Raw genomic sequence first — 12,495 nt, forward strand, 5'->3', positions numbered from 1 at the left:
CGCGCAAGCGCAGATGGGTTTATTTAGTATAGAGACATCCGGAAGCTCCACTCTGAAATTGACCGAACGGGATAGTTCTTGGTAAAGTTTGTTGTCTTTTGTGTTTTACGTGTTCAACGACAGTACAGCGGTTGCAGAACATAGTTTAGCACATGTAGCTAACCATATATCTCACGTAGGTTTTGTTTGGAGGAAACGGCAGCTTTAATTGTGACGGTGGGGCTGGCTAATCAGCTAGCTTAGCGGGTTGGCAGCTAGCTGAACGTACGTTAGCATATGGGCCCCTCCATTCAGAGGAGAGCTTCTACTTTCTGGCTGCTTTTAATGTACATATGCTTAAATTCATTTATACAGAAAGTAACCTTGGTACTTTAACAGCAAGTTGATGATGTCTGACTGGTTGTGCTTGATTAGTTTTCATGTGGAAACAGGAAATAGTGAGGATAATCTGCCCACAGCGAAGAAAGATTAAGATGTCAGTCAGACAAACAAACAGGCTTTATTAATAGTTTTTGTCTCCAGACTTTAATCAAGACAGTGTTAGGGAACGTAAAGCTGTTGTGGTGCATCATTTATTACATCTGTCTACTCTGTAGTCAGCGTATTTTCATGGAGAAACTTAAACTTGTATATAGTAATAATATGTAACAGGAGAAGACGTGTATAACCTGCTGTCAGTTTGAGAAACATCTCACAGTAATAAGTAGGACATATCTCTTTTAAACACACAACATCCTTCCAGTTATAACGTAATTTAATCTACTTCCTAAAACCTGACTGCAGAGGAGTTTGTGCTTAATTGAACATAAACAATGCAGACAGTCTCACTGTTGTTTCAATTGATCGTCCAAACATTCAGCTCATTAAATGAACCCATATCTGCTGATCTACAGACACAGTTTCCATGGTTGATGACTGCAGTTTTGATTTTGTTGACTGTGGATGTCAGAACTGGCATGTTGATAGAAGCAGGACATGGAGGATGTGATTGCTCATATAGCAGAGCCCCATCTGGTGGGTGGACATTACTGTTGCAGCTGTCCTGTTCGTACATCGATCACTGAAAGATTCAGGAAAGACAGAAAGAAGATACAGGAAGCTTGATTTAATGTGCTTTAACCTCTCTGTTTACACAGTGTTTGGGTTTGGTTTACAGATCAATAGGTCTGCTACAGATTTTGAATCTTAGTCGGGATGGAAAATAACTTATTTTGTGTACATTATCACAGTTTAACTGAAGAAATAATCTGTTGTTAATGTTAATTATATCTTAGCTTTAGGTTTTTTGTCTAATTATTTGAAATGTATTACAGCTGTGTTATGCACTTTGTCCACTTGGTTTGACATGGTTTCTAAATCTAAAGCCAAATTATGAAATACCATTTAGTTGGTGCATAAACTGTGGTGCTTATCTCGTTATCGTCACTAATGTACATTTGTGTTGTGATAATGCGCCCTTACATTGTTATAAGGGCTGCACAATTAATCGAAATATAACAAGATTGCAAGAAGCTGCACATTTTTGAACAAGGTAAAATGTTTGACGAACAGTGTTATAGTGATTGTTTAGTGCAGCAGAGATGTCCTAGCCTGCAAATCTTGTTCTCCAGAAGATGATACAGAAATCAACAAATGTCACATCATCATGATTTTAGTAGTTTTTTCAGTGAAAATCAAAGTAGTGATGCAAAATTGATCATGCCCACTAATCTTAGTCATATTACAATTGAATATCTGTCAAAAAATAATAACATGTTTTCATTTTTACAATATCATGCAGCCTTAGATCTGCTACAGATTTTTAAATGTTAGTCTAGATGGAAAAAACATATTTTTAACTACATTGTCACAGCTTTCCTGAAGAAAAAATGTGTGCTTATTGTAGCTTAGCCTTAAGTTTTTAATAGTTAAATTATTTAAAATATGTTACAGCTATATTGTACATCTTGTCCACTTGGTCTGACATGTTTTCTAATAGATTGCCATTTGGTGGTGCTTATCTTGTTGTCGTTGCTAATTTTTGTTGCTATAATGTGCTCTTACATAGTTATAAGCTGCTTCTGCTTTGCTAAGCGGATCTTAGTAACTGTTTAGTTTTGCTCCGGCAAAAATGTTTGTGTAACCTTTATTTAATCAGATAAACTCATTGTGACTCAATTGTTTCCTCAGTTCAACAAGGGGAAATGGACAGAGAGAGGACATACTGCAACATCGTTCAGGCACATGTACGATTGTAGTTTTAAAATCCTTTATTAACTCATTAAATCTATATGGTGAAAAGTCCTGTAAACCAGCTTCTTCAAGTCCTGGCAACTATTTATTTTTCAAACGGCAATGATTAGTCTTTCGAGAAAAAAAAAGCCAACTATTTGAGTAATTGATTAATTTTTTCAGTCATTTTGTTAAAGAAAAAATGTCAAACATCTGTTGGTTTCAGCTTCTGAAATGTTAGGATTTGCTGCTTTTCTATGTCATTTATGATGGTAAATGAATAGTCTGGGCTTTGGACTTTAAGTGGGACAAAAGAAGCAATTTGTCACTTATAGACTAAATGATTCATTCAGTTAATTAATTAATTGACTAATCTAATGGATTACTAAAAACTAGTTAAAATAATTTAAACAAAATAACAAATAACTAATTAACTGACACACAACACTCCACCATAAAAACAAATTTGTTTCTTGGGGACTACAACTTGCATTTCTTTGTATGTTGTAAAATGATAATTAATCTGACCTTGAACCTCAATAACAAAAATAATCAGATCAGATCTAATAATTTCCATCCAAATATAATTAAAAATAAAACTCAGAGACCTTACCACTGCCTGTCACTTAAGTAAGGGGCAGATAACACATGGATAACAGGCAGAATGAATAATTAAATAATCTCAAAGTTGAATGCAGGGTTGCAATGTGTTAGCATCTCGTGTTTCTGCCCACTGCAGGTGTGATGGAGAGGTGATGTGCCAGTCAGAGGAGTGATTAGGCCAGAGCAGCCATGACTGAGTGCTTCCTGCCCCCCAGCAGCAGCCCTGCAGAGCAGCGGAGGGCTGAGCACCCAGGGGGCGTGGCCCGCACCCCCAGCTCTGAGGAGATCAGTCCCACCAAGTTCCCAGGCTTGTACCGCACTGGGGAACCGTCGCCGCCTCACGATGGCCACCACCACGAGGCACCAGACGCCTACGTCTCAGATGACGACAAAGAGCACAGCAAGAAGAAGAACAAGTTCAAGAAGAAGGAGAAAAGGAGTAAGAAGTGATCCTGTGATTTAAGATTGATGGTGTATTATTTACCTTGGAAAAGTTTGACTGACTTACTGGACACAAGGTCACTTACTGGACATTTTGCGATTTAGCCATTGTCTGTGCTTTGTAAAAACTACAGGAAACGGCTAATTGCTCTGAAAATGGCTTTGTGCTACGATGTTTGTTAAACCAATCCTTTAATATTTCATCTGACTTATTAGTAAGTCTTTATAACTATAACAAAACAAAACAAGGACACTTCTAGTAAAAATGTTTGTTATGTAAAACGTTACAAAATGTAAATCGTACTTTGGGATATATTTGGGGTTTTTTGCTCATCACTAATTGCTTGTTTCTGCTGTGTTTTCACACGGTAATATACTTAAGTAGCACCTTGGTCTAATATCTCATAATAATACTTGGTCACTATATGGTTGGCATGCAATTGCGTAACGGGCAGTGCCTGAAGAAAGAGTTCTTGCTGTGTTATCAAAGTGTTTTCAACCACATAAGGCTATTTTCAGGGGATTTGTTGAAAATATGAAAAATGTAGAATATCTCCATCTACTTCATTTACTGCAGGCCACTGAGCTCCAGCTTTAGTGCAGCAGAGGACTGAATAACATTGTAATGTTTCTGAATGTCTCCTCAGCAGAAGTTGTTGACTAAAGAGAGCGTCCTTCTTTTCTTTCCTGCTGGCTGTTGATACCTGTGGAACCTCGGTCCTATCCTGCAAACCAGCCCACATTTCCACCAGTTTTGAGTGGAACCATTGTAATCAAAGATGCATTATTAACAGAAGAAGTTGCACAACGAAAGCAAACAGTAGTAGCAAGATGGCAGATTGCACTGATTACCTGCAAGCTTTTATTCTATCATTTTAGATACAAATACCAATGGCACTCATACCTTCGCAAAGGCCCAACAGTCCCCTTTATCCGCATGAAATTGTACTCACTCGTAGATACCAGCCACCTCATTATTGTAAAGATCCATGCATTGTTCCCTGAGAAATTGTTGAAATGCACCTTATCTTGCAATGTTAAAGAGAGTGAGAACGAAATTCCTGGATCCGTCCCTTTATCTGGGTCTGCACCAAAAGCTAATTTGGTCTATTCTGGGCTGAGACCCATCCTCCGTCCAAGTTTTGTGGAAATCTGTTCAGGAGATTTCGTGTAATCCTGCTGACAAACCAACCAACAAATAAATAAACACAGGTGAAAATGTATCCTCCTGGGCGGAGGTAATGATAAGAAGATGATGAAGACGATTAAGTAAAGGACCAATGGTCTTCTCCATCCACTCTTTCCAACCTGCAGAATCTGACACGGCCACCAATGTTGTCATGTTCACACTTCAGGTCAGGGAAACCTGCTATTATTTGGTTACTGCTGAACTTCTCGAGTTCCGAACCACCTTTATTTTGGTTGAAATGCTTCAGCCAGAAGCGAACTTCAATTGAACCTGTTCCATGTTTGTGGAAAAGGAGTATGAGTGATTGTCGGGCTCAGTTAGTATGAGGCTTTTTCCATGTCTGTATTTAGCTCTTACACCAGTGTATGGTGGGAGACAGGAAGAGATGGACAGATTCAGAGCACACCCAGTGAAGGTGTGTCTCGGGCAGTAGTGTGATAAACGGGGTCTGTTGGAGGGGTAACCCAGAGAGAGATGATTAGAGGAGACAAAAACTGTGAAGAGGCCACTCTTTGAGTTTTTCCTGAAGCTGTTTGCTCTGAGGAATAATATTTTAACTGAGCCTGTTCTAGAGCGGAGAGGCGTAAGGTGCAGTGGGAGCTATGCTAAATCGGTGGCTGACCTCTTTTCTAAGTCCCCATTCTCCCCCTCCTTTGCTATCTTCTCTCTCTCACACATCCCTCTTCCTGTTTCTATTTCACTGCTATTATGGTTCTGTCGTAAGAGGAGGATAAGAAACCAGGGGTGTTTCTCCACTCAGATCTAACCCTATTTTTGCCTCTCCCTACTCTTTCTTTACTGTCACAGCGGAGGGCTACGCCGCCTTCCAGGAGGACAGTTCTGCAGACGAAGCAGAGAGCCCATCCAAGATGAAGCGCTCTAAAGGAATCCATGTGTTCAAGAAGCCGAGTTTCTCTAAGAAGAAGGAAAAGGACTTCAAGGTGAAGGAGAAGGGCCCAAAGGAGGACAAGGCCAAGGATAAGAAATCTAAGGACCTGACGGCTGCAGATGTGGTCAAACAGTGGAAGGAGAAGAAGAAGAAGAAGAAACCGACAACAGAGGCAGAGCCAGTCCCAGTGGAGATCCCCACCTTCAGGCCCATCTTTGGAGCACCTCTGGCTGAAGCTGTCAAGAGGACGGCTCTGTATGATGGTATCCAGCTGCCAGCCATCTTTAGAGAATGTGTGGACTACATCGAAAGTTATGGCATGAAGTGTGAAGGCATCTACCGGGTGTCAGGTAGAGAAACTTTATCCAACCAAATTGTAAAAATTAGAGTAGTATTTGTATGTCTGATTGGTACTCACATCAGTTTCTCTCCCTCTCAGGTATGAAGTCCAAAGTGGATGAACTGAAAGCAGCGTATGACCGTGAGGAGTGCCCCTGCCTGGAGGAGTATGACCCCCACACGGTTGCCAGTCTGCTGAAGCAGTACCTCCGCGAGCTGCCTGAGAACTTGCTAGGCCGGGATCTGGCCCAGCGCTTCGAGGACGCCTGCGGACGTCAAGTGGAGGCCGAGAAGGTGTCGGAGTTCCAGAGGCTGCTGGCCGAGGTGCCGGCGGAGAGCCGACTTATTCTCTCCTGGCTCGTCACGCACATGGACCACGTCATCGCCAGGGAGGCGGACACCAAGATGAATATCCAGAACATCTCCATCGTCCTTAACCCAACCATACAGGTCAGAGAGGATGGATCATGCTGAGTAAATAGAATTTGAGATTCATGGGAAAAGATAACAAAGGAAGGAAATGGTACAGAGAGAGCAGAGAGCAGCAACAGGCAAACTAAACATCAAAGAGAAAAATGGGTATTGGGCTCAGGCTGTGTACCTCAAAGATAAGAAACCTCCCCTTAGCAACAACCCAACCGAGTTTTTATTGGATCAAACAGTCAGTTCTAAAACCCTGGCCCAGTTTAGTGAAGCTAATTTATCCCCATAGGAACCCCATCTCTGTGGCTGCTCCACTTATTCTGAACTAACAGCAGCAGTAGCCACAACACTGTTAAATAAACACTTTCTTCAATTAATGAGCGGAGCCCAGGGTCAGTTTAATCAGGCTGAGTAAATATGCAGGAATTTGTGATGCGGAGAAGGTGAAGCAGAGATGATTCAGTTTTATTATAAGGTCTGACACTAGATGCACTTTGTGCTTTGTCTTCACTTATTTGTTCAGATCGGGAACCGTGTTCTCTACATGTTCTTCACACATGTGAGGGAGCTGTTTGGAGACGTGGTCCTGAAGCCGGTGGTGCGGCCACTCCGCTGGTCCAACATGGCTACGATGCCGGCGCTGCCCGAGACCCAGGAGAGCATCAAAGAGGAGATCCGACGACAGGTGGGTTCAGTCCCACTGCAGACAATTTGTTCGTTTTTGTCAATTATTTTATTGAGAAAATTGATGGATGGAACTTAAAGGAATAGTTTGATTTTGGGAGAGAGGTACCGCTCTCATGTCTGTCTGTTTAATATCCCGCACATAACCCTCCATAAAACTGCAACTTGTCATTTTTACATTGTGTTTTTTCAAGGATTAAACCAATCAGATGTAATATGTACATTAGTAATGTTTAAAGGTGGTATTAAGTGGATTATTTTCCATTGGACAGAGCCAAAGTAGCTGTTTTCCCATTTCTGTTGTTTATACTAAGCTAAGTTTACTGTCTCCTCACTCCAACTCATATTAAATGGGGTTTGTTTGGTCATTCACCGAGCAGAAATGCCAAATATCCATCAGTTTCACCTTCTTAATTGTGAGAATTCCTGTTTTTACTTGTACTTACTTGTACTTGCTATTCTAGGATATCTCTTTGGTGATGTGCTCACTTTTCCACAAAATGAATGGATGATGATAATCGTCTTTTTAAAAAATATGTAAAATTAGTTCATCAGGTATTTTGCTGTTCTCTTAAATATTTACATATCTCATTGTCAGTAAACAAAAGATACATTGTCCCCACTCTAAGCAGGGGCCAAGTCTTACATGGTAGATATGTAGTAATGCAGCAGGAATCTAGCAAAGTAAGCAGCTTCTATTTATATTGCATTGTTTAGTCAGCAGTGCAGAAGTTTTTGTATCTTTGCCTGTTTCTTAGTGTGCCTGCACTTGATCTTTTGTCATCATGTGCCAAAAGTTCCTGCCATTTAATGTCGATGCATCGCACTGTAAAATAAACATAAACGGAAGACATGTTCACTTTAATATTAGCAACTTTGTGAAAGTTGCTAATATAAGAAAGGTGTTAAAAAATACCTTACAAGGCTCTTGAATGTCATCTCAGTGAAAAGGCTTCTGTCTCCTCCACCTTTCGCAAGAAATATTGCATTGGAAATAAGATGTTTGCATATTAGACATCCATACATATGTTTCTAGTAATGAGGGATGTCTCTAAAGTTTTTGGCAGATGTGCTGACTTTCTTCTTTCTTCAGCGGATTCCTGTACTTAATTTTTTAATGATCATCATTCAAGGATGACAAGTTTCATGTATAACTGTTATTAATGTTGATTAAGGTTCTCAGTCATCCAGGTCATGGTAAATCTAGGTGCTGTATCTAGAAAGTGTCAACAAACTTCTGAAATTTAATAAAAATGTGTTTTAGGAGTTCCTGCTGAACTGCCTGCACAGGGACCTGCAGGCAGGGGTGAAGGATTTATCTAAAGAGGAGCGGCTGTGGGAGGTTCAGAGAATCCTGACCGCTCTAAAACGCAAACTGAGGGAGGCCAAACGTCAGGTGGGTTGTGTCTGGATACTGTATGTTCGTAAATGTATGGTTTTATATTTTATTTAACAAGAACAAGGACAATCGTACCAACATATTCAGAGCGGTTGCCTGCTCAGTTAGAGCACTAATGTAAATTTCTAGTGCTTGTTCTTAATTTAAAGATGGCTAATGCACAAAAACATGATGGTTAGCTGCTCTTTTTAAGGACCAAGGTTCACTTGTTTGACTATTGTCTATTGACTCTTTCCTCCTTTTGCCTTTTAGGAGTGTGAGAGTAAGATCGCCCAGGAGATAGCTAGTCTCTCAAAGGAGGATGTTTCAAAAGAGGAAATGACTGAGAATGAAGAGGAAGTCATCAACCTCCTCTTAGCACAGGTGAGTCATTCAATCACACAAACGAATACTTTTATAAAGTGTACTCAGACCAACAAATACCACTAGATATGTGTCTAAAAACTAGACATTGGTTTTAAAAATCTTCCACTCATCCACGTTTTACTCTGACTAAACCTCGTGTATAACCCTGTGATAGAATGAGTATGTGTTTTCCCTCACTTCCTCTCCACTATCAGGAAAATGAGATCCTAACAGAGCAGGAGGAGCTGATCTCTCTTGAGCAGGTTCTTCGCAGACAGATTGCAACAGAGAAGGAAGAAATTGAGAGACTGCGAGCGGAGATTGCAGACATACAGAGGTAAACCGAGACTGAAACCATTCTAGGTAGTAAATATGATGTAATGTGATGTCATAGTGTGCACGAAAGGTCTCAGCTGTAACTGAGTATTGTGTTCCTCAGTCGGCAGCAGGGTCGCAGTGAGACAGAGGAATATTCGTCAGACAGTGAAAGTGAGAGTGAAGATGAGGAAGAGCTGCAGATGATTCTTGAAGACCTGCAGAAGCAAAATGAGGAACTGGAGGTGAGAAGAGCATTCAGCCCACACCTTAAAGTTTGACTTAAAGGGTAAGTTCACCCCAAAATCAAATAGACATATTTTCCTTCTTACCTGTTGTGCTATTTATTCTTCTGGATTTTTTTGGTGTGAGCTGCAGAGTTTTAGAGATATCACTGTAAGATACCTGCCTTATCTCGAATGTAATATAACAAGGTGGCACTCTGCTTGTGCTGCTCAAAACGCCAAAGAAATTATATTTTTAAAACTCAACAGATTTGTCTCTTTCCAGAAAGCATGACCAAGTTGCTCATGATAACCCACAGACCTTGTTGTGACCAGTTTCATATGGGAACTATCTTTTTGTATGACTATGCAGAAGGAAGTGTGCATCTTCTCATGGACAAGAGGCTAGCTAACTAGCTAACCTGACAGCTCAGTCAAAGAGGACGCCATTAGTGTTTACATCCCGCGCTGTCACGAGCATGACCCTCTTGTCCATGAGTAGGTGTACGCTTCCCTCTGCGCAGTGATACGGTTTGTTAGAGTAGTTCGGTATAAAGAAAATAGTTCCCACGTGAAATTGCTCAAAACAAGTTCTGTGGATCTCTTGAGTAAGCGGGTCATGATTTGTGCAAAGAGACAATGGTGTTGAGTTTTTCAAATGTATTTTTGGGGGCTTTGAGCAACGCAAGCCAAGTGCCATCTAGTTCCATTGTATACAATACAAGGCAGACATCTCTATGGCTGATATCTCCAAAACCTGGAGAGTTTAGATGGATTAAAAGCACTACAGATGAGTGGAAAAATATGTATTTTTGATTTTGGGGTGAACTGTCCCTTAAGTGTGTTGAGTCTGGACAGAATTAAGTCTGAAATCATACTCATTCATTTCAGGTATGATTTTCTTTTGACTAAGGATGTGATCAATATAGAATAAATATTTTCTCTGTAAATATTGTCAGAGAAGAACTACTTTGTTTCAAAGCACCGCTTTTGTCGCCCTGTAGAACAAAAACACACACCTGAATCAGGCCATCCATGAGGAGCAGGAAGCAATCTTGGAGCTCCGTGTCCAGCTTCGCCTCCTGCAGAGCCACAAACTGCAGCAGGAACTGACCGTCCAGCCGCCGGTCGAGCAGGCCCCGCCCCCGCAGCCGAGCCCAGAGCCGCGCAGCGAGGAGCAAAACAAACGCTCCGTCGTCCCGGCGGCCGCTGGTGCTGACGCCGCTGCCTCGGCCAATGGCAAGGTAGCTAAGGATCCTTCGAAGCCTTCACCGAGCAAAGACAGGAGGGATGCCAACATGTGAGATGTCATGGTGGCTCAGTTGTCCTGTAGTGTCACTCATCCACTGGAGATTTGCTGGATCCATGAATTTAGTAGTAAATGTGCCCACCAAGTGGCAGCCATGGAAAAATCTGTTACTGTCTTTGACTCTTTTAGCAGAAATAAAATACCTTGTTTCTTATTTTCCCATGCAAAACACAAACAAAAAGAAATCGAGTAGCTTCTGTAGCGGACAACTGGCTGCTGCTGAGATACACTAGGTGGACCATATTTTCAAACTCACAGTGCCAAGCCTGTATGAAGGAAAAGAGGTTCAGTGGAGAGCGTCATGCCAGTTTAGGACATAAAGTTTATTTTTCGCTGGTAAGGGCTCAAGAAACGCTTATAAACCAGATAATCTCAGCCCCTGTATCTCACTATGTTGCTCACCTAGATGCAAATTTGACATGTTAGGATAGAGACCACTGTGCCATAACTGAAGATGCCAGACCTGGATACGTTTCCCCAGAGAACCACTAAAAGCTCTTTGAATAATGAAGAAATCTATGATTGGTCTATCTATATATTATATATTTAAGTAGTATTCTGAAGAATACGGATGACTATCCAAGAAATACATTGATTTTAAATTTGAGCTTTTTAGTAATATATGAATATATGTATAAATATATTGTAGATGCTTTCTTTTCTTTGAACAGCAGATGCACATAAACACAGTGGCTGTTGTATCGCGCGACTGACCAGTGCATGAAAACATGAACGGACAACAAATACGCAACAAAAGTATATTCATCAGAGCTGGAGGCAGCGTTGTGACAGTCACACTTGGCTCTGTAGTGCAATCGTCTTCTGTTATCTCTAACTCTCTTGCACAAACATTTGTCCAGTTTTATATGGAATAACAAATCTGTAGTGATGATTCTTGTCGCCAAAATGTGTGCAGAGACGCGCAGGAGGCGTTTAGTTTTGCTGTGCATCTGATTCTTTTTTTTTAACTCTTGATGTGCGGAGTTATTCATGGCATCAGTTGGAAGTGAGTAAAAAGAAAAACCCTCAAGATTACAAGTCAATCATTTCATTTCACATCTGATCCATGACTATTGCAAAGTACTGTCATTGTTCAGTGATATTTAAAGCAAAGGCATGGCCTGACTTACTTAACGTTTGTGTATATTATTGTAAAATTGCAAACATACTGTATTTTCAGCTCTTATGTTTTGTCACATGTTCTTTTTTTTTATTATTAATGACCTGTATGGAGTATGCTAGTGTGACTGCCCCTGCTTTGGTCACGGGCAAATCAAAGCAATCTCATCTGGACTCTTGATTCAATGTGTTGTTATTAATCCTGTGACCGAAACAGATAAATGCTTGATTGGGCTCAGAAGCTTCTCATGAGGTTATTTTCATATTGTTCTAAGCTTTTGTAGCTTATTGTTGCAGACAAAATAATGCTGTGAAGAATAAAGTGTCGATCCAAATAATTTATCTGAGTCTCTGCCTCTTTCTCTGACACACAGCCTACCTACCTTTTTACTCAGCTATGTTGGCTGGAAGTGTGGTCCATATTGAGTGATTCCTATTTTCCATTACACAGTCTCTGAATACTTTTACCTCTCCAAGCCTAATGAGCTTGTTAATAAAACTTTTGCATCCATTTTGAGGAAGTGAAGTTTTTTTTTCTTGTATTTGCTGGGTTATGAACCAGAATTAAGACTTAATACCTAAGAGATAGTGGAACCACCCGACTTTTTTTTCCTTTAAAAACTCATTTCCGATTTGGAAAGTAGTTGTGTCAAGTAGGATAAAAACGGCTAGAAGGGGGCCGGATATGCGTAAAACTGCTTTCAAAATAAAAGTATCTTTAGCTTGATAGAAATGTGTTCACCAGGCTGGAGATTAGTTGTTTTGTTTTGTCTTAACTTATGTATCACTATCTGAAGGCAGTTTTCACATCCCTTTCCTGAAAGGGGAACATTTATGGTACTTCAATTCCTACATGAATTCAATGACATTAGTTTCAAGACACTTTTCAGATTACATGATGCATCAGAGCCAAAGTAGCACATTTTTAAATTAATTTATTCTATCGACAATCGGATAAACAACACACTGATTCTCATAATCAAAAAAATGCTGTACATGGGATCC

General features: G+C 40.5%; 1 protein-coding gene across 2 annotated transcripts; it reads left to right on the plus strand.

Moving 5' to 3' along the window:
• The first annotated feature begins 2 nt into the window (after window positions 1-2).
• On the plus strand, window positions 3-11,832 carry ralbp1 (ralA binding protein 1). 2 transcript variants are annotated; one of them, XM_073491736.1, is made up of 11 exons: window positions 26-81; window positions 2,170-2,225; window positions 2,951-3,253; window positions 5,252-5,683; window positions 5,773-6,122; window positions 6,619-6,780; window positions 8,044-8,175; window positions 8,431-8,541; window positions 8,739-8,860; window positions 8,963-9,083; window positions 10,067-11,832. In XM_073491736.1, exons 3-11 carry the CDS (start codon window positions 3,004-3,006, stop codon window positions 10,364-10,366), a joined length of 1,980 nt encoding a protein of 659 aa, XP_073347837.1. In that variant the 5' UTR covers window positions 26-81; window positions 2,170-2,225; window positions 2,951-3,003; the 3' UTR covers window positions 10,367-11,832. The 2 variants fall into 2 exon arrangements, with proteins under 2 accessions (XP_073347836.1, XP_073347837.1); XM_073491735.1 differs by lacking the exon at window positions 2,170-2,225 and having other exon boundaries at window positions 3-81.
• Window positions 11,833-12,495: the final 663 nt, after the last annotated feature.

This window comes from Pagrus major, chromosome 21 (genome assembly GCF_040436345.1).
Source record: "Pagrus major chromosome 21, Pma_NU_1.0".
NCBI classification, from domain to species: Eukaryota; Metazoa; Chordata; class Actinopteri; order Spariformes; family Sparidae; genus Pagrus; species Pagrus major.